General features: G+C 50.1%; 1 protein-coding gene across 2 annotated transcripts in view; it reads right to left on the reverse strand.

Annotated features, from left to right (window-relative positions):
- LOC100221324 (gamma-aminobutyric acid receptor subunit beta-4) overlaps positions 1-20,018 on the reverse strand; it is a 76,332-nt gene that overhangs the window by 35,584 nt on the left and 20,730 nt on the right. For both annotated transcript variants that reach the window (XM_041716224.2, XM_041716223.2), the window contains exon 3: positions 12,128-12,195. In XM_041716224.2, the coding sequence (XP_041572158.1) occupies positions 12,128-12,195 (68 nt within the window). The remainder of the gene's footprint in view (positions 1-12,127; positions 12,196-20,018) is intronic.

The raw sequence follows: 20,018 nt of genomic DNA on the forward strand, positions 1-20,018 counted from the left end.
ATATCAGGGCACACAGGGCTTTGAAGACATTGTTTTAACTTAGGGAAGGAAGATTTCCTGTTTCAGGTTCTGAAAATTGCCAGAAAGATGTCATTTCCCAGGAGTTAGCCAGAGGCAAACAAATCCTTTAAATCCTTTCAGATAACGAGCACCTCCTGGGTGAAACCATCACCTCAGCTAGGCTGGCACAGAGTGGCTTGACCAAAATCTTAGACTGGTGTTTGTTTCCTGTAGAAAGTAAAGTTTGAGCACATGGGAAGGATGAAGTAGATGGTGAAGAGCAGAAGATGATGAAGTAAAGATGAAGATGAAGATGAAGTAGATGGTGAAGAGCAGAACCTACTCCTGGCAGGGGGGTTCTGTTAGGTCAGCACAGAGGATGGCATCCTTTTCAACAGCAACAAGCAAACTGGCTGCAAACCATTTCCCCTGCAAACCCCCAGACTCCTGCTCCCAGAGCCCGGCTCTGTGTCTGGGGTGACTTTCTGCACAGGAATATTCTGCACAGCTGCACCTGTGGCCCCTCAGTGACAAGCTCAGTGAGAGGGAATGGTGCTGGAGAAGAGGGCCAGCAATCAGCTTGGCAGCTGTGGTGTGGACAGAGCACTGCCCAGTCATGCTGGGACAGCTGGAAAGGGCAGGGGCATCAATGGATCTGTTCTAGGAAGCATTTCTACTGGCAGGGCTGCTGGAAGTAGCAAGCATGATGGATGGGTGGATGATGGATCCCTCCTCCTCCATCCATGGGTTAGTCTGCCTGTGGTTATTCCAGGCTCAAGCCCAGGCTAGGCCAGCAGCAGTGGCCACCATATGGACCACACTGGCCCTCTCCCACTTCATCCACCCAACCCTGAGAGTGGGATCACAGACCTGATGGGTGGGTGCTGGTAGCACTGAAAACAGCATTCACCCTGCAGCTGTAGGAAACACTCCTGATTCTGCTGAACAAGTCAAGCTTATTGCAGGAGGCATGAATGGAGGGAAAAAAAAACCAAACAAACAAAAAAAAGAGGTTTCAGCAGGCTGGGGAGGTCCACAAGCAGAGCAGACTTTGACTTCACAGCCAACTGGATGGGGAGAACAAGCTGCAGTCCCTGTCCACGCTGAGTGAGTGCTTGCTGCAGCACCAGGACCAACAGTCCTGGAGCCAAGGAGCTCTATTTGCAGAGCTGGCAGGAAGCCCATGTGAGCTCAGTAAATAAAGTACCCAGATAATAAAAATACCCAAAAGAACTGTTTAATTTTTTTTTCCCTGAGGGATCTGATACAGAGAGAAACGTAGGGCAAACCCATCCCTCCAGAAGAGTGAAGCACACAGAACCTGAAAGGTCTGATGGCTCACAGCTGGTACAGCTGAATACCTGGCACTCCTTTTTGGGGCGAGCAGCTGGGACTTGGGATAACGAGGCTGAAACAGGAGCTTCTGCATTGTAAAACCTCACATCCCCTGCAACCCTAGCTACAAACTCTTGATGGATAAAAGGGTCAATGCTTTGTGTATCAGTGACCTGGGAAAGCATCAAAGGAGGTGGTCAGGGACACAGAAGGCACAGGCTGCCTTCCCCCCAGTCTCACTGGAGATACAGGAGATGCTGGAGTAGCAGGGTGCTGCAGAGGGAAAGGAGGTGAGATCCAACCTGTAAGCAGTGAGCATGTCTTGGGTTTGCTCCCCTCCTCATCAGAGCCTCGGCTGGGAGCTCAGCCCAGCCTGGAAAAGGCAGGTGGGGATGTGTGAGATGGCACGCTCAGCCTGGGACCCAGCACTGCCTGGAGCAGGCAGCAGGAGAGCAGCTGTGCACACCTGGCAAGCAGCAGCACGGGAGGGGCCAGTGCATCTTGCCTTTCACTCCCTCCTCTGCTGTTTTGTTCTGGCTGGGGTTGGCCTGAGATTCTGTTTGTGCCAGGGCAGCAGGGACTCCCCACAGCTCATCCCACAAGCATGCATGCCCTCCTTCCCCAAAATGATCCCTTCGTCTGACTAGAGGACCTCTCTGGATCTCCAAGCAGCTCAGCAGATCCTCTTCCTTCTACCATCCCTTTTCCTTGAATGTTCCTTTTTCTCTGTAGCCTAGCAACTCAGCACAGACTCAGAATATTAACAGCCCCTGTCCCCACACACGATCTTCTCCAGAGGCCTGAAAAATGTGATAGCAGAGAGGCTGAGAGGGGTAGGAGCAAACATGAGAGATGTGGGGAGCGTGCAGGGAGCCTCTCCCAGCATTCAGAAACAGCAGAGCCATTCAGCTGTCGGATCTGCCACCTTCACTTAACATGTACATAACATATAGAGCTATTTATAGCCCCATTTATTTACATATTCAAATAGCAGCACGACACGCAAGCACTTGTATTTGGATTTAGGTTCTATATTGAGGTACTGGCACTCTTGCACAAAATACATTCTCTGTTGCTGGGTGCTTTAAATGTATATATGACAGGATGTCAGAAGGTCAGATTCCCAAGGTCTAATTTGGTTTTCAATCAAATCAGATGAAGCTTTCACTTGGGGGAAGAGCTACTTTAGCATTCTGCAGTAATCCTCTCCAATGCTGCAACATTGCTATTGAAACAGGTGGCAGTTTGGAACATTGCTCTCAAATAGAGCCAGCTTTTTAATACATGTATATATATAAAAAATATATATAAGCTGGGGGAGTTTTACCCATGTGAAAACATGAATAAAAATTTAAGCAAGGCGGGGCAGAGGGGGAGGAAATTATCCCAGGCAGTTTTCTGCAGTAGGGATTCTAACTACTACAGGAACGCTGAAGTGGTTCGTACCAGCGCCGTACAATACTGACATGTTCGGAGCTAAAGATAACTCGGTGATAGAGGAACAGATGGAGCACTGCAATGCATAGCCCTGCTCAGCTGAAGGCACTCTGCAAAGCATCAGCCACAGCCTCTCCTGCTCCCCAGCACGCTCCTCTCCAGGCGTGGGGCGCAGTCACCTCCCAAGTGCCTTTTCCGAGTGCCCCGGAACGGCCCCGAGTGGGGAACTGCCTGCTGGGCACAACATGGAACTCCGTTCTGAGCACTGCAGCAGGCTCCACTCTGCCCTCCCGAGCTCAGACTGGCACTGGGGGACTCACAGAGCTGCTCCTCAGGGAGGGCAGCACCCTGGAAAGACTCACACTGGGGGATCACTCTTGACTAGCGCTGGCACCAGGTTTTGTTCATGCTGCAAACCCCAAGGTCTGGGCTGGGAATCGGCCCGTTCACCCCACAGCTCTGCCATAACCCAGAATTTCCCATTATGCAGATGAAGAGCATTCTGCAAATTCTCCCTTTAAAGTATCAGGTGAATGCTGAAAGATCCCCAGGCAGAAACAAGCAGAGTAGAATAGAAGGGTTTAGGAGCAAAAGAGAGAATCATTCCCTTGTCCAGCAGTTCAGCCTTTCCTCAACTGAGAGCTTGCTCCAGCAAAGTTCCCACAGCTCACCTCCTACTTATGGCCAAATCATCCCATTTGGCCAACAAAAATATTAATTCAAGGCCAGCATTAATGCTGGAAAAGTCCCAGCCCATCAGCACAAGCGCAGGGGAACCCTTTTTGGGGAAGCAGAGGAGCTGTCCCCTCACAGGAGGAGAGCCTCAGGCTGCCTGGTGCCAGGACTGCTGCTCCACCAGGCTGCTCCCTGCTCCACAGCACCGAGTCCTCGCGACCTCTGTCTCCAAAGGAATTCCTGGGGCTTTGTGCAGACCCAGCTTCCAGCTGGCCACGGCATTCGGAGAGGCTGCACGGTGATCTTTGGCTTGTTACTTAGCAACTGGACTGGAAGTAGTAGTGGATTGACTGGGCTGTCACTGCAGCAGCACCAGGAGCAAGGGCACGGCGAGAGCTCTGCCATGGGGATGGGATAACTTGTGAAGTATTATGGAAGGCAGGCGAGATTCTTCCCTTCTACAAGTTGCCATAAATGCAGTAAATATTGACATATGAGTCACACTGACCTATTTTCTAGCTTTTAAGCTGGGACAATCTTTTTGCAACTGATTTCAGAAGCAGTGAACGGGGAGCACTTCAGGCTCCTTCACCAGTTCACTTTATTCTTGACTACTTTAGTCAACCCCTTTGGAAGAACCATCCCCATCTTTCAGGCAGACAGGGGACCACTCCCTGTTTAAACTTGAGCACCCAATCCCCTCCCCATCACCCTGCAGAGCACCCCTGAGGGCAGATGCTTTCCTTGTCCTCACACACTACCTCAGTCCAAGGGATGTTTCAGCACAACCAGTGGGAATTCTGTTAAAGAAGGCATTGTGTGATGTGAGCAGGTGTGCACATCTGATCCTTGGCTTTTTAGGCAGTGTCAGTGCTGGTGAAAGTCACCCCAAGCCTCATCACTCACAGGATATTGCTGCTGCAAGGATAAAAAAATCCTAACCACAAATCCAATGATGGCAAATGAGGCTGGTCCCTGATATCAGCTTTGCAAAGGTGTTTCTGGAGATCAGTGGATTTCTACTCCTGCTCTCTCTCCAGACGAGCCACAGAGCAGGCAGTTGTGCCTCCTGCATGCAAACAAGAGCATCTCAAAGCTGCCAAGCCCAGAGTGCTGTGGAGGTTACTCTCCACCCTGCCACAGCCATCTTTTATTGCTCCAAACATCCCTCCAGCAGCAGGAAAAAGCATCAATATGCTGCTCTTTCCCTCAGCCAGCCAAGTGGTCGTGTGTCTCCCACTTCTACTGCCGGAGAAGCAAAGTGAGCAGGTCCTCAGGGTGCTGTGTGACTGATGGCAGTGTGCACAGGGACTTTGGTAACTCTCCCCTTCAGGAACTGCTGTTTCACCTGCACAGCAGCAGCACTGTTTGATATCCCATGCACTGCAGCCCCACAGCAGGAGCTGAGGGGACAAGAGCTGTGTGACCCCAGCAGGGGAAGGCACAGGCCCTTCCAGCCCTGAAGAAACCTTCCATCCCAGCTGCCTGCTGCAATGCCCTGGTGCAGACCCCACAGAAGCCCCTTGTGTTTAAGAGAAGCACGTAACCCCCTCCTGCCCATGCTTGTAGGGAGAGCCCACCCAAATCAGAGCTCTGCCATCCTCACCGTGAGCAGATCAAGGCTCAGAATCAACCAGGTTGGAAGAGACCTCCAAGGTGATCAGGTCCAACCTTTGACCAAACACCCCCATGGTCACCAAACCATACCACAAACTGCCAGGTCTGCTCGGTTTTTGAGCACTGCCGGGGGTGGTGACTTTACCACTTCCCTGGGGAACCTCTTCAATTCTTAACCACTCCTTCAGTGAAGAAATGTTTCCTGATATCTGACATGAATCCCCCCTGAATACTTCTCCAGCACCAAGGCCCCACAGCAACCTGTGCTACCTCCAACACTTCATCCCAGGAGCCTCCAGCAGTCCAACAGGACTCTATATTCCCTGCAGCACCATGACGGGCACCAGCTGCAGCTCAGCACCAACCTCCTAGTTTTTTCATATTTTGGCAGTCCTAAATATTCAGCAGCCTTGGATACCAAGATGTAATGTATACACACACACAGAATTTAGATACCACAGTGTCACAGGGCTGGGGATACCCAAGGCTACCCGAGTGTCATGTCATACTTGCATCTCACAGCATAAAACTCCAGAAAACTCTGACTGTAGGATTTAAATGCTTTAACCTTTGCTTTAAAAAAAAAAAAAAATTAGATACCCAAGGACATAGAGACTGAGAAGTATCTGTATGTCATTTCTCCACTGAAAAGAGACAGCAACAAACCAGAACATTTTCAATTAAGAGTAAGGAAAACACTGACACATTTGAAGGGAATAGATGGTACTAAAAGGCACTGCATAATAATAGAACTTTCTTCTTTAAAATCTTGTTTTTTAAAGCTCAAGGCATATACACCAATGGAAAATCCTTTTCAAGGGCACATTGCAGCCAAGTCGGGTTTGTCCAGTATTGCAGGTGTACATATATTCCAGTGAAAACAGAGCTGCAAAGCCTGCTCAGGACAGATTCCACCACAAAGTCTATTTCAAGCATGCCCAAAAGATGGCAAATTTGATGTAATGAGGAGAGGGATGCCCCCTGATGATGGTGTAAGGTTGTAGGATGAACTGTCCTGTCAACAGCACTCTTACACAAAACCTGGTCCACTTCATTTTGGGTTAAAAGCCAATTGAAAACCCTTGGAGCTCATGGTTGCCTTGAGACATGCTTTACATCTCTTGAACAGGGAAATCTGCCAAACCAGACAGCTTGTTTTTGAAGCAAGCTTCAAGAAGTTGGGAAATAACAGCCACGATGCTTCCTGCCATAACCTCCAAGAGATCCAGTGCCAGCAGCAGAGCAGTCACTCCAGCGAGGCACAGCCTGGCAGCAGGGGCACAGGGCTGGGAAGCAGTGAGCCATTGGAAGAGGTTGCCCAGAGAAGCTGTGGCAGCCCCTGGATGTGTCCAAGGCCAGGTTGGATAGGGCTTGGAACAACCTGGGGTAGTGGAGAGTGTCCTGGTTTGGAATGAGATGAGCTTTAAATCCCTTCCAACCCAGACCATTCTGTGATTCTCTGAAGCAGCACATCGAGGTCAGCTTTGCCAAGCACCATGCCCTGACCCCTAACACCTCCCCCCTGCAGGCTGTCCCCCAGCAAAAGGAACTGGCAATCCCACAGGCATCCTTCCTTTCACACCCCTATTCCTGCAAATGTTTTTATCTGGAAGCCTGTTTCCTACACTAGCCCTCTGCAACAATCCTCTTGTAACTTTTCAACTTGTCACCAGGTTTATAAAACTTTAAAGCTGGTGCTATAACAAACTGAAATGATGTTATTGCAGATGTAGGAGAGCATCTTGGGATGAATAAATTATAGGAGCCACAAAGAAATCATGACTATAATGGCTGGATGCTCCAAGCTGTCTACAGTGTGCAGACACAGGAGGGAGCAGGTTTAGGACTGCACAGATCATAGGGCAGGAAAATTGAAGCGTTATGAAGGGTAACCTCCTCTTATTTCAAATGCATACAAAACTTCTGGTAGTTTTCCTTATTGAAATAGTTCATTAATACTTCAAGGGAGTCTGAACTGTCTGGTGCTAGAAAAATATGTCCCCAGAGATTGTCTAGAGAAGGAAAAGGCTGCACTGGAAGGCTTAGTCCTTGTTTAGTCCCACTGTGCAGGAATACACAGCACACCCTGAGCAGGCCAGCCCTCAGCTGGATGGAAGGACATCCAGCAGTGGGGGAAGACTTGCAGCTCTTTCTGAAGCCATTGCTGCTGCACACCATCAGAACTGCACCCCAGGGCGAGTTGGCTGAACCCCACCCTTAAGGTGAGTGACTCTGGGCAGCATTCTGGTCATGAAGCACCCACAGGCTGCTCCAACTGAGTGTGACATGAGCTCCACACTGCCAGAGCTCTTCACTCCCCAGCTCACAAATGCTGCTGGACTCCTCAGTAACCTGGCACCACACCAGGAACCCTCAAAGTGTCACTGCCCCAGTGCCACTGCACACCAACAAGAGTCTATAACACCTGCAGGCTGTTCCCTTGATGCCTTAAGCTTTAGCTTTTCTATTTTCCAGGTCCTGTACTGCATTAGTGTGAAGCTCTGAACTCCATAAGCTCCCTTCACAGTCTGGGCAGACAAAACAATCCTTCCAGGCCTGAGAGCCAAGGTCACCATCACAGCCTCAACAAAAGTAAACTGGGGGGAAGCAAACTGAGGCACTGTGACTTCATTACCTGAAGCTGTAAATGGAGAATGAACCTCTGATGTGCAAATAGACCAAATTATATCTGCCCAAGAAACTCCTGCCCATCGTGCACCTTGGGTGTGGCCTCTGCCAGGCTCTGCACTGCCCAAGGTGAGCCTGTTAAAGGCCTTTAATAAATACTCACTTTATTGGTTTAACTCTGTCTGGCCTCTGCTCTAGGTAGCCATTCCAGGCATCACCCTGCTCGCTGCAACTCAATCCCAGGCCACTCAAAGGAGCTGGGCTGGGTGAGTTCTCCAGGAGATACCTTCCTGCTGTCCTTCATGGGTCACCTGAGCGACTCAACAGCAGCAGCAGGAAGACATTCCTCCTCTCAGCCTGCCTTCAAATCCCCAACTTGCAAATGTGTACAGCAGATGAAAAGACTCCAGTGAGGCTTTCATCTTCATGGATCAGCACTTCCCAGAGGGTCTGCCACTCAAATGTGCCCCCCCAATACCTATTTGGCCTGGCCCTGGCATCCTTCCCCAGACATTTCAATTGATGTCACTGATCTTGGCTCAGCAAATAATCCTTCTAATCACTGGCAAGAACAGAGGCTGCAGCTCAGTGTTGCTCAGCCATGCTGAGGGGGGAACACAGCAAGAAAGCATCACTCTAGAAAGTGAGCTTGAAGGCTGACCACACAGGCAGCAGCTGCCATGAACCAGGAGGGGACACTTTTTAAAATAAGGGCTGTGGCTTTGGTCTCTCGTGACTGGGAGATGGTTGCCACTGTACCTGTGAACACTTTGCAGTCTGGCATGGCACAGGGGCTGGGAATGGCCCTCAGGGAGCTGGAGGTGTATCAGCAGTTGCCATGAAGCAAGGCCAGGCTGGATGGGGCTCTGAGCAGCCTGGCATAGTGGAAGGTGTCCCTGCCCATGGCAGAGGGCTGGAACAAGATGATCTTTAAGGTACTTTGCAATCCAACCATTGTGTGCAGGCAGCTGAGCCCTGCAGAGGCTGATGCAGGATGAACCTCCTCCTGGAGAGGTGTCCCTGGGCTACAGGGGCTGATCAAGAGCTTTGTCCAGCAGGTGTGAGCAGCTGCCATGAACCAGGAGGGCACACTTTTTAAAATAAGGGCTGTGGCTTTGGTCTCTCATGACTGGGAGATGGTTGCCACTGTACCTGTGAACACTTTGCAGTCTGGCATGGCACAGGGGCTGGGAATGGCCCTCAGGGAGCTGGAGGTGCATCAGCTTTGGCTGTCAGAACACACATGGCATCTACAGACAGCTGCAGAGCATTCTGTGTGCCAGAAAGTCTGGGAACATCCAGCAGAAGGACATCACTGTGCTGCCTTCTCAGAGAGCCCCGTGTCCCCCAGGACAGCAACGTCACCACATCTTCATTTTCGGAACACGGTTCCCATGGGAGTGAGGGCAAGGAGTGCTCGTGGATGGAGTTGGATTGCTCCAGAGCATCACAACCAGCTGGCCCCTGTGAAAACAGCCTTTGGAACCATCATTGTCTGGTCACTGACAGCACTTGCTCCCCACCAGCAGGCAGCCAGCAGGCGCCAGGAGTGCCAGGGAAAGGCTGGGAGAGCTGGGGGCTCTCCTCAGCCTGCCCAGTCCCAGCACCAGGGCCATTGTTCCCAAAAGGATGTCTGAGGATTAATTAATTATCCTACAAGGGGTAGTAAGTAATAACACTCCTTGTGGAACAATAGAAGCTATTTGGTCACCATGACAACCCAGCTTCACTTGTGTGCCTTTAATTTATTCATTGCACAGTTCCTCTCCCAAGCACACATGATGCCAAAAAAATGCCTTGTTTTTCTTGCCAGTATCCATGTCCAGAGCGGGGTAAAACACAGCCCTTTCCCCGGGGCATCTGTCACACAGAAGAATGATGCACATAAAATCCCTTCAGCCTGGAAACTTACATCACAGGAGAGCTCTTCTGCTCCCTAAATGTTTGTTCTTTAAGATGATTCTGATTCTTAACCCCTTTTTGAAGCTGCCTCACCACGGTGCTCAGAGATCTTGATCTTGAATAAATTCTCACCTACAGCCACCTCATCTCCCATCCCCAGCCCTTTCCACACTCTCTCCCCGTGTCCCAATCTACATAGGAAAGATGAGCAGGACATTTTTTTCAAACAGAGAGCCAGGAGGGATAATCAAAAGCCTAGAAGTGACATTCCTTCACATCCACGGGAGTGTGGCAGGGACAGTGGTGTCTAGCCTGACCCCAGCCACGCCACCACCATCAAAGTGTCCATCACTGTGCTGCTCAAAGTCTGCAGGATCCAGAGCAGCGTGTGGATGAAGGTCTCTGCCAGGAAATCTGTGCATCACAGAGGGATCACTGTTGCTGTTTCTCCCCCAGTTGTGGGCCAGAGGGGAGCAGGGGCTCGCTGCAGAGGGGAGAGCACCACATTTACATGGCAAGGGTTGGAAAGTGCTGCTGGTTCAGTGGCTGCTGTGTGCCTGGCCAAGCTGCTCACACCTGCTGGCCAAAGCTCTTGATCAGCCCCTGTAGCCCAGGGACACCTCTCCAGGAGGAGGTTCATCCTGCATCAGCCTCTGCAGGGCTCAGCTGCCTGCACACAATGGTTGGATTGCAAAGTACCTTAAAGATCATCTTGTTCCAGCCCTCTGCCATGGGCAGGGACACCTTCCACTGTCCCAGGCTGCTCAGAGCCCCATCCAGCCTGGCCTTGGACACTGCCAGGGATGGGGCAGCCACAGCTTCTCTGGGCACCCTGTGCCAGGGCATCCCCACCCTCACAGGGAAGAATTTTTTCCTAAGATCCAATGTGAACCCACTCTCTTAGTCTGAATCCATTCCCCCTTGTCCTGTCTCTCCAGCCCTTGTAAAAAGTTTGTCTTCACCTTTCCTGTGGGCTCCCTTCAGGTACTGGAAGGCCACCCCTAAACTGGCTTTTTTCCAGGCTGAGCAATCCCAGCTGTGCCAGCCTTTCCTCCCAGCAGAGCTGCTGCATCCCTCTGATCATCCTGGTGCCTCCTCTGGACTCACCCCAGCAGTCCCTGTCCTTCTGTGCTGGGGACAGAGCTGCTCAGGCTCGCAGGGACAGTTCTACAGCTGAGAACCAGCACCCCACTCCCTCCCAGTTATGTCTGGGCAAGTCTTGGTCTCAAGGCACAAGCCCAGAGCCCAAACTGTCCATCCTGCCTCCAGCAGGAGGGTGACATTTGCTCCAGCACCCCAGAACACCCAGGTCCAAGCTGAGCCTAGGACGGGAGTTGACTCAAAGTTGAGTTGTGGCCTGACAGGCAAGACAGATGGGGTTAGGTTAAACCATCTGTAAACTAAACTGAGCCTAAACTCAAGCACAGCTACCCAGTGCTTCTGTACCCAATCTATGGCCACACCCAGTGCCCACTGTCACTGGGCTGAGGTGTCACAGGTCATGCAGGGTTCAGGTGATGGTGGGGTGGTAGCAGAGGAGCTTTTACATAGGAACATAAAGGTTCATGGCTGGCTCTTCCCCCTGGCTCATTCCTACACGTATTCAGGCTTTTCAGGCGGTTTGGAAACAAAACCAACTGGTCAGGTTGTGTCACCCCCCTCCTCAGAAGAGCTGGTGGGCCAGGGAAACAGGACAGGAGAGGCCAGAGACAGAGAAATGGGCCAGGAGCAGGGGGAGACCAAGATTTTAATTCACCTGACCTGCAAGAGCTCTAAACTGGCCCAGGATTGTCCTGCAGGGGCCAGGAAGGGAGGAACTGGAAGGAGCTGCCAGGAGGCTCCCACCAGCCTCCCCCTCCACTCAACCCCTGGGAAAGGAGCAGAGTGTGGAGGAAAAGCCTCTGGACAGGAGGGAGAAAGGCAAGATTAGGCAATTACAGCACAATCCATGTCCTCTGCTGGGTGCTCAGGGCTTCTGAGGAACAGTCCTGGGTGTGAACCTAAACCATGACCAAAGTGACCAAATTTCACAGGTTTCACCCCAAACCATTGCTACCTGAGCAGATTTGTTTTTGTTATTGTTCATGGAGGTATGAAAAGCTCCAATCTATCAATGCCACCCAAAACCAGATTTCCATTTCCATGCCTCTCTTTCCAGCACAGATCTCCAAGGAAATGTTGAATTGCCACCAGCAAATGAAAACTCGCTGGTTTTAACTTGGCAGGGACAGACTGACCATAAAGCCACCTTTGCATCAACCAAAAAAAAAAACAACTTACATCTACTTTTTTAAGGCACAAGATTTTCTGACTTGGGGACGTGTCTGTGCAACCAGCACAGAAGGGATAAGAATCTACTCTGGATGAGATGAGATGCCACAAGCTCCAGAGGTGCCAGCAGAGATCCAGATGCCTCCTAAAAAACACTGCCTTGGAAGTAAATCCCAGCCAGAAAATGGAAGAGGAGTTTATAGTTGGGGTTTTTTTTCTCCTTTCTCTCTTTTTTTCTTTTTCTCTCTCTTTCCAAACTTACCATGTTGACTTCAGAGATCTGGTCAATGCTGGAGATGTGGATGCTCATTCCCACTGTGACAGGGTTACCTGAAACATAAATAGGCTGGGTTAGGACCACACTCAAGTTCTCCTCTCCTATTTGCAATATAAGAATTGCCTAGGAAATGCATGGATTTGATTTTAAGCAGCCCCACATTCCCTGAGTATCATAGAATTGCATGTGATTAGATTTCTCTCACTCCCAGACATACAGACTCACCCCAAGGAGTAGTGCAGCCTAATCTTGATTTTTTTTTTTTTAATTCCTGGAAGTTAATTACCCCCTAGTAACACAATTATCTCTGGTTATTCCAAATAATCCCTTCAGAGACCATCAGCAGTGGGCTTGCACAAGGTGGTCCTGATTGACCCTACAAAGAACTCAGCACCCAAGCCCATGCAAGCCACGGGCAGGAAACAGCTCCAGCTCACTCCTCCATCACTCTGAGTATGAGCGCTCAGTCTGAAAATCCCAAGTGAGTTTTAATACCCAAGGCACCAGACAAGTACAGGAAACAGATCTATGAAGTGAAAAAGCAGCATTTGTAAGGTGGCATTCCAGAGCAGAGCTTGAATTAGAGAACAGGACAGTCCTTACTGTGGGGTTTAAGCCACATAAAACAATTTTAAATGAGATACATGCCCACTACCAAACCCAGCAAAAGCCTTCCTGTAGCTGGAAATGGGGTTTTGCATGTTACCCCTCCCCTGCTCAGGCCCACAACCCCAAAGGTAGATCACAAACCCAATCCCACCCCAAGAAAAGCCCCTTTCCCACACATGCAAGGTGGAAAATGATCCTGTGCAATGCTTCACTAGAAAGGGAAAGGCAAGCACTTGTGCCACTCAAGGTATTAACTCTTCCATGCACTCATTAGTAGATCTAAGTGCTGAAATATTTACAGATAATCATGAAATGGCTTAGAAAGTAATTAGGAGATTGGGGGAGAGGGGAGAACCACACAACTGGAAATGGAGTGATTTTTTAATTATGTGTTAGCAGAAGTAGGGAAGCAGTGTCATTAGGGGTGCCTTGTGATTGGGTGTGCTGTTCACCGAGACCCTCTGCTGCAAATTAAGCAGCATTATCCTTTAATGGAATATGAACAACACTGAAAACATCAGAATCAACCACTGTAATTAGGCCCTGCTATGCAAATTGCTTAAAGAGGCAGTGCAGGCTCCAGCACCCCGGGCTGGCTGACAGGGTGCCCGAGGCAGGGGGGCTCAGGAGACCTGCTGGAGCCTCTGAAGATCCCATCACAGACACACTGCCAGACACATCTTTGCTGTGCTCCTGCCTTCATCCTTCACAAGGGAGCCAGGTGGGAAAATAACCAACAGTCACGCCAGGGAGACACGATTCTCCGCAGCCTCTTTGTGCCAGAGGCTGACACAGGCACAGCAAAGCTTTTAAGGAAGTCTCACTTTGATAATTTGTCTTTTTTTTTTTCCCTGAAATCAGGGTCTTGTGATAGAAGCCATAGCAGGAGGAGGAAGTCAGCGCTGCCCTGAGGATCTTGCAGGATAATTGGTTACAGGAGGAGAGTCAGGGCCATGCACAGGGCTGCAGCAGGGCCTGGCAGAAGGCACAGTCCCATTCCAGAGCCTTTCTGCCACGCTGTGCTGTTCCCTCCAAGAGTGCCCCACTGCCTGCTTGGCCTCCAGCCTGTCCCCAGCTGCCGGAGCTCACCCTGGGTCAGGGGTTCCATGTGGTGGAAAAGTCTCTTCTCCAACCCGTGCTTCCAAATAAAGGCTCAGCAGTCTCTGCTGTTCGGTCTCAAGGCAGTTTATTGCAAGTTATCTAAAAGATTTTCTTCTGGGGCTGCTGTGGTTTGCTCACAGCTCAGGCAGAGGCACACACACACCCTGACATCCTCTCTGACTCCCGACTGCTTCTTCTCTCCCCCTCTGCCCAGGGCTGTGCTGTCTTTTATATGGGACATTACGTGTTACATGGGTACAGTTTGTCCCCAATGCCTATTACCTATATTAAATGGTGCTTTTCTATCTTTTATATGGTACATTACGTGTTACATGGGTACAGTTTTTCCCCAATGCCCATTACCTATATTAAATGGTGCTTTTCTACTCTAAACCAATCTGTGAGTGCCAACATCACCAAGAACATGGAAGTGAGGAAGGAGAAAGAGGGAGGACAGGGCAGGCCCAAATCCCTCCATCTTAAAACCTCTGACCCCCATGTACAAAACCAAAACCCCCCTGTACAAGCATTAAAACCCCCCTGTACAGCACTCAAAAATTCTTCCCTCTACTTTGTGACTACTTCTACTATAATATCTAAACTTTTGTGACTTCTTGTTCTTCCTGCAAGGTTGGTAAATCATTCCATGGCTCAAACCCAAAATCACAGCTGTTTCCAGCTGCCTGCCAGGGTCTCAAATGCTTCTGACCTGGACCTGGAACCTCCAAAAATGTCTGAGGGACATTTGGAGTTCCCACACCCAGCAGCGCTTGTGTCACTGTGGCTGTGCATCCCGTCCTTCCCCAGCACCAGCCAGGCTCTTCCCCACCGAAGGCAGCAGGCTGGTGGGGGACCAGGGGAGCACTGGCATGGGGACCCACAAATGTCTGTCAGAGGCAGAGGCTGTGCAGCCCCTTCTGTCCATCCAGACCCTTGTGCTGTGCCCATCACCGAGTGTGCGTGTGCCATCCGAGCGCCCGGGCTCACACAGACCCAGAGCCAGGGACGAGCTCCAGAGCTCCCCTCTCCCAGCTCCAGGAATACTCTGGGGTGGAGGGATCAGCTCCCTGCAGAGTCAGCAGGGTCCTCTTGGCGCTGCCAACTCCTCCACATCCCATCCAGCAGCGAATTTGGGCAGCCCACGGGCTCCTGGGTGAGACTGCCCCACAAACAACAAAATGCACGTCCTGCCTTTACTGCACCTGCTGCATCTTCATGCCAGAGAAGCCATCTCACCTTCTCCAGCCCTGCTGGCTCCCAGGCTGCTCAGGACAGGCATTCAGGAGCATGGACACGGCCAACACAAAAATATGTCCCGACTCTCAGTGCAGCCCAATGGAAAACCAGGCCAGCTGGTGCCCAACACTCAGACTTTAAGTAGTACAGAAAAATAAACAAAGGACGTCAATTCTGCCAATGTTAATAGCTGCAGGCAAGAGGGATACAAAAGTAGGGTATTTCAAATATGGGATAACGTCATCTGCAGATTTGTCCAAAAGAGACAGAACTCTGCATTTATGGATCTGAGACAGGGCAAAAGAAGTAAACTTGATATTAAAGGCCCATGCTTTTCTCTGTGCCTTGCCAGTGGGTACAAGGAGCTAGACTTCCTCCCCTTAAAGAGAAAGGTTCTGCCTGGAAAGGATTTGTAGGCAAGACCACGAGAGAGGGAGTGTGAGAAATTCTGCCACTTTTACCAGTGAATGGCACCCTCACACATCCCTGTTTCTCACCACCACTGGAGAATTCACCAACATTTTGTCCTGAAAGTAGTTTGATGCCTGAGAATAATGCACTCAGGAAGTTGGAAGGGAAGCAGACAAAAGAGTTATAATAAAACCTGTTCTTTTTCTGCAAGTGATATTTGTCAAATATAAACACAGTCAAGGTAGAGAACAAGTCGTGCTAATCTGCAATATTTTCCCAGCAACCAGTTATTACTTTAACATTTTATTTTATAATGCATCAAACCCCAGCACCTGGAGTCACGTTGCTAACAGAAAAAACTCGGCACAAGTGTAGAGAAAAAGTTGTGTTTCCAAGGCTGTGTGTCCTGCACTCCAGCCAGAGGTGATGGCAGCCTGGACTGGGACATCTCTCCCAGAACTCAGCCTGGGTTTGAGCCCACAGAGCTCAATGAAGACAAAAGCACAACATTCAGTGAAGAGGGGGGAATTACTCAGGCAGCTGCCCAGAGCTGAGGTCCAAGTTGTCCCCTCTTCACTCCTACCCAAGGAAGTCGACCCTAGAGCAAGCTTGGGTTCCTCTGCCTTCAGATCTCCAGCTGCAATACAGACACAGCCAAGGAGACTCCAAACCAGTGGGCAGGTGAACAGAGCTCCATTTATGGTCCACTGAAGCCACATCATTTTCATGAGCTGCAGCCGGAGCTTCAAGGTTCCTGGTTCTGCATTCCTGACCATGCGGACCTGGCACTGCTGGCAGAGCCGAGTTTGCAGTTGCTGAGGGACAGGGATCAGCCTGAAAATTACCCTTTGGTCTGAACTACAGGAACAAAGGCATTAACAGGGTGTCAGAAATTTCACAGCTTCTCTGAACAATACCTTCCTGCATTTCACTGCACTGAAGGCTTTTCCTAGATATCCAAACCAAATCTTCTCTGCAGTTTAAATGTAGTTTGGTCTCATCATTCCCCCCCTCCACGACAGTGAAAGAATAAATCAATCATCCTTCCTTAACAACAGCTTTTATGTTCTGAGAAACCATGACATCCCCCTCCCTCCCCCACTCATACTGCCTTGTCTAGATTAAATGCACCTGATTTCTTCAACCTCTCCTCACAGGTCATGTTTTCTAAAGCTCTGACAATTAGTGCTGCTCTCCGCTGGCCTTTTGCCAATTTGTCTACATCTCTATTTTAAAGGCTGGTATCCACAAACCAGCCACTGAAGCAACGACACACTCGTACAGACAAAGGAAAAAGCAACCTCCCCTGTACAGAATCCTCCTAAAACCACAGAAACATCTCCAAACCCGCTGCAGCCATCCTGGGAGCTGCTCACTCTGTGTGGGAGGTTAGAGATGGCAAAGGGGCAGCTGAGCTCCTGCCATTGGAGTGCATCATGCGTGCAGCAGGAGGGAGCACAGCCCTGTCTCTTCTGGACAAGAGGAGAAATTATTCAAGACAGCTTTGTGCATGAGCCTCAGCATTCCCTGCTTGCACCCTGCCTGTGGCATCACCAGTCTCTGAGATCCCCGCAGCAGCAGGAAAGCTGCTTTTAGGTCTTCTGCTGAGTAAACAAAGCCAACCAGAGAAAATTAGAGGCTTCAGTTACTAAACCTACATATAGAACAGGTCTGTGCCTTACCCTTCATTGGTAAACACCCATAGGCATGAGATTCCATCCACGCAAAACCCTGCTCCTCACTCCAAGCCCTGCAGAAGCTGAAGGGCAGCCCCACGACAGCCAGTCCCAGACAAGGCTGCCCTGCACTGTCTGTGGAAGTGTTTCTGCACAGACAGGCTGGTGCAGGCAGGCAGGAGGAGGGCCAGGTTTGCTGATGAAGGACCAGGGCACCACAGTGCTTCTCCTGCATTTTCAGTGACCCCCTACCCAACAGGACCAGCACTTGGGGCAATCTCAGTCTCCCCACAGGCATGACCAGCACACAGCCTGTCACTCCACTGCCAGGACTTTTCCCTCCAGTCTTCACTGCACGCTCCTCAAAAAGGCAGGGGCGTTCAGCATCCGCCCATTCTTTCTGCAGAAAACAGCTCGCCCAGGCCGCTGCCCTGCTTTGTTCCCAGCTCTGCACCTCGGGGCAGCCTGGCTTGGTGTTTGCAGCTCAGAGCCCAGGCCCACATCACTGTCACGGCTGCTGTGGCCATGGCTTGGTTACACAAGGCCTGACAGACGTGGTTAGTTGGAGCCAAGAGCTCCCAGGTAACTGGAGGTGCAGAAGGCAGCACATCCAGCACCGGGCTTGTCGCTGGCTGAGGAGCTGCTGCCAGGATGAAAACATTCATCTTCTTCATAAATCTCCCTCTGGCCCTCCCAAAACAGATAGCTTTGAATCATCTTTGGCTGATGGACTAATTAGTCCTGTGCCGTGGTTTTTTGAAACCACCCAAAAGATAACTCAGAGGCCAGCGTGTTGTCAGGACACTGGAATTTACTACACTCCAGTGCAGGCAGAATGGAAATGCTCCTGGGTTTTCAGCACACAGGAAGATTGCAAGAGGAGCTCACAATTTGCTGTCTGCATAAGAGCTGAGCTTACAGATCTCAGGACCGAGGCTCTGCCACAGCCGTGAGAGAACATCTACAAGATGCCAGCCCAGCAGGCTGCACAAGCCAAATCACAGAGAAGTTTCCCAACACTGGTTTTCCTGTTCCTTTCCTTTTATTTTAGCTTATGTACAGCATCAAGCACAAACTCAGTTTAGTGTTAACATTGCTTGAGGAACAAGAAAAGCTGACCATGTATCATGAAAGCAGAAATGTTCTGGGAACCACTTTCATCCAGCACCTCTGATTTGCAGTGACATCTAGAAGCACCGAGTTCAGCAGGGTCCCTTAAGAACCTACTCAAACTTTTCCAATAAAATCTAGGTTTAAACATCCATTTAACACTTTCCAATCCTTTTTCAACTTGTTAGGTTTTTTTTTTTTATCACTCTTGTTTCCATGATTTCTCCCCCACCCACAGCCAGTGCTGTGCATTTTTTTTTTGCCAGGTTTAGCACAACAGCCAGAAACATCAAACACATTCAGAGGCTTATATTGGAGCTCTCTCTCTACTCCCAGCAGGTCACCCCATGGAATCCCTTGGATTTAAAAGGGCAAAGCCCTCCATGGCCTTACACTGTTATACATTACCAGGAGGAGAGATGGTCTCAAGGCATTTTAGCAAATCTGGCACTGGTTTTTTGGCTGAGTGGGACAGTTTTTATGAGGGACTTGTCACTGCTGAGGAATCTCTCAGTGGGATTTTAGAGCTAAAAGACAGGGCCCTGGCCTCCAGGGTGTGTGGGGATGTCAGGGCCTGCTCTTTCCCCATGGATTCACGGCTCTGCAGAGGCAGGAAGGATATCTACCACCACTAGTTCCCATGGAGATTGCAGCTGCTCTCCAAGTAGGTCTGGTAGAAAACAGTTTCTTGGGTATTTCTTCAGGTTTCCTTGGTATTTCTTAGGTTTCCTACATTTCCCCATATTCCTTTAGGGAGTGCTTGGCCCTTTTTACACCACTGAGCCCATGCTCAGGGTGAGATTTTGCCTAACCCTGGTGTGGTTTCCATCCATCTACACCACACCAGGCTCAGCACCACCCTGTGCAAGGAGGATAATGAGGATTTCCAGCCTTTTCAATTCTCCTTTCTTGGCATCCTGGCATTGTCACCTCATCCAGTCAGACAACTGAATTTGAAATATTTACATAAGAAAGGGGAATAGCTGGGACTTCCCAAGGTAAATACCACATTGGGGGAAGCTTCACCAGGATATCAAGGACAGCACAAAGGTAAAATGGAACATCTAAGGAAGGGTACCACAGAAGCACAGCACAGCTCTGGGGACTTTTGGAATATCCAAAGACGAGCACGGTGCAAGCAATGAGGCTCAGCTCAGTGAGGAGCCAGGAGCCACAGCCCGTGCAGAGCAGGCAGAGCTGACCTCTGCTCCTGCCAGCACTGCTCCCTGAGATGCTCTTTGCAAGCACACAGCTTCACCTGGATAACAGCAGCCACAGTCCCAGCCTGTTGTCACACGAAGCCTCCCTTTGGACCTGAACAGTCACAGAACATTTTCTCAAGCAAACTGTGCCTGCTCCTGAGCGGTGCTGAGGGATCCTTCTGGAGGAACAGTGCTTTCCCAGGGCACAGGCAGCACCCGTTCTGTGACTGTTCCAGGGGAAGCAGAGAGTTGAGGAGCACAGTCTGTGAGGCACAGTGGATTACCTAATCTATCTCATGGGTATTTTTAATGGATTAGTGGGTATTAGAGTGGGATATTGCAAATATCCCATGGAAATTTGGAAGTGAGAGAGAACAATCAGCTGGCTGCAAAAACAGTGTAAAGGTTGTCCCAGAGGGATTGAAGGATTACAGAGGAAGCTAAATCAAGGTTGATTTTAAAAGATGTTGGTAGACAGCTACCCAAGCTGAATAAAAACAAGGTCTCAAATGTACAGGCTTAAAAATGGAA

This window comes from Taeniopygia guttata, chromosome 4A (genome assembly GCF_048771995.1).
Source record: "Taeniopygia guttata chromosome 4A, bTaeGut7.mat, whole genome shotgun sequence".
Taxonomy (NCBI): Eukaryota; Metazoa; Chordata; class Aves; order Passeriformes; family Estrildidae; genus Taeniopygia; species Taeniopygia guttata.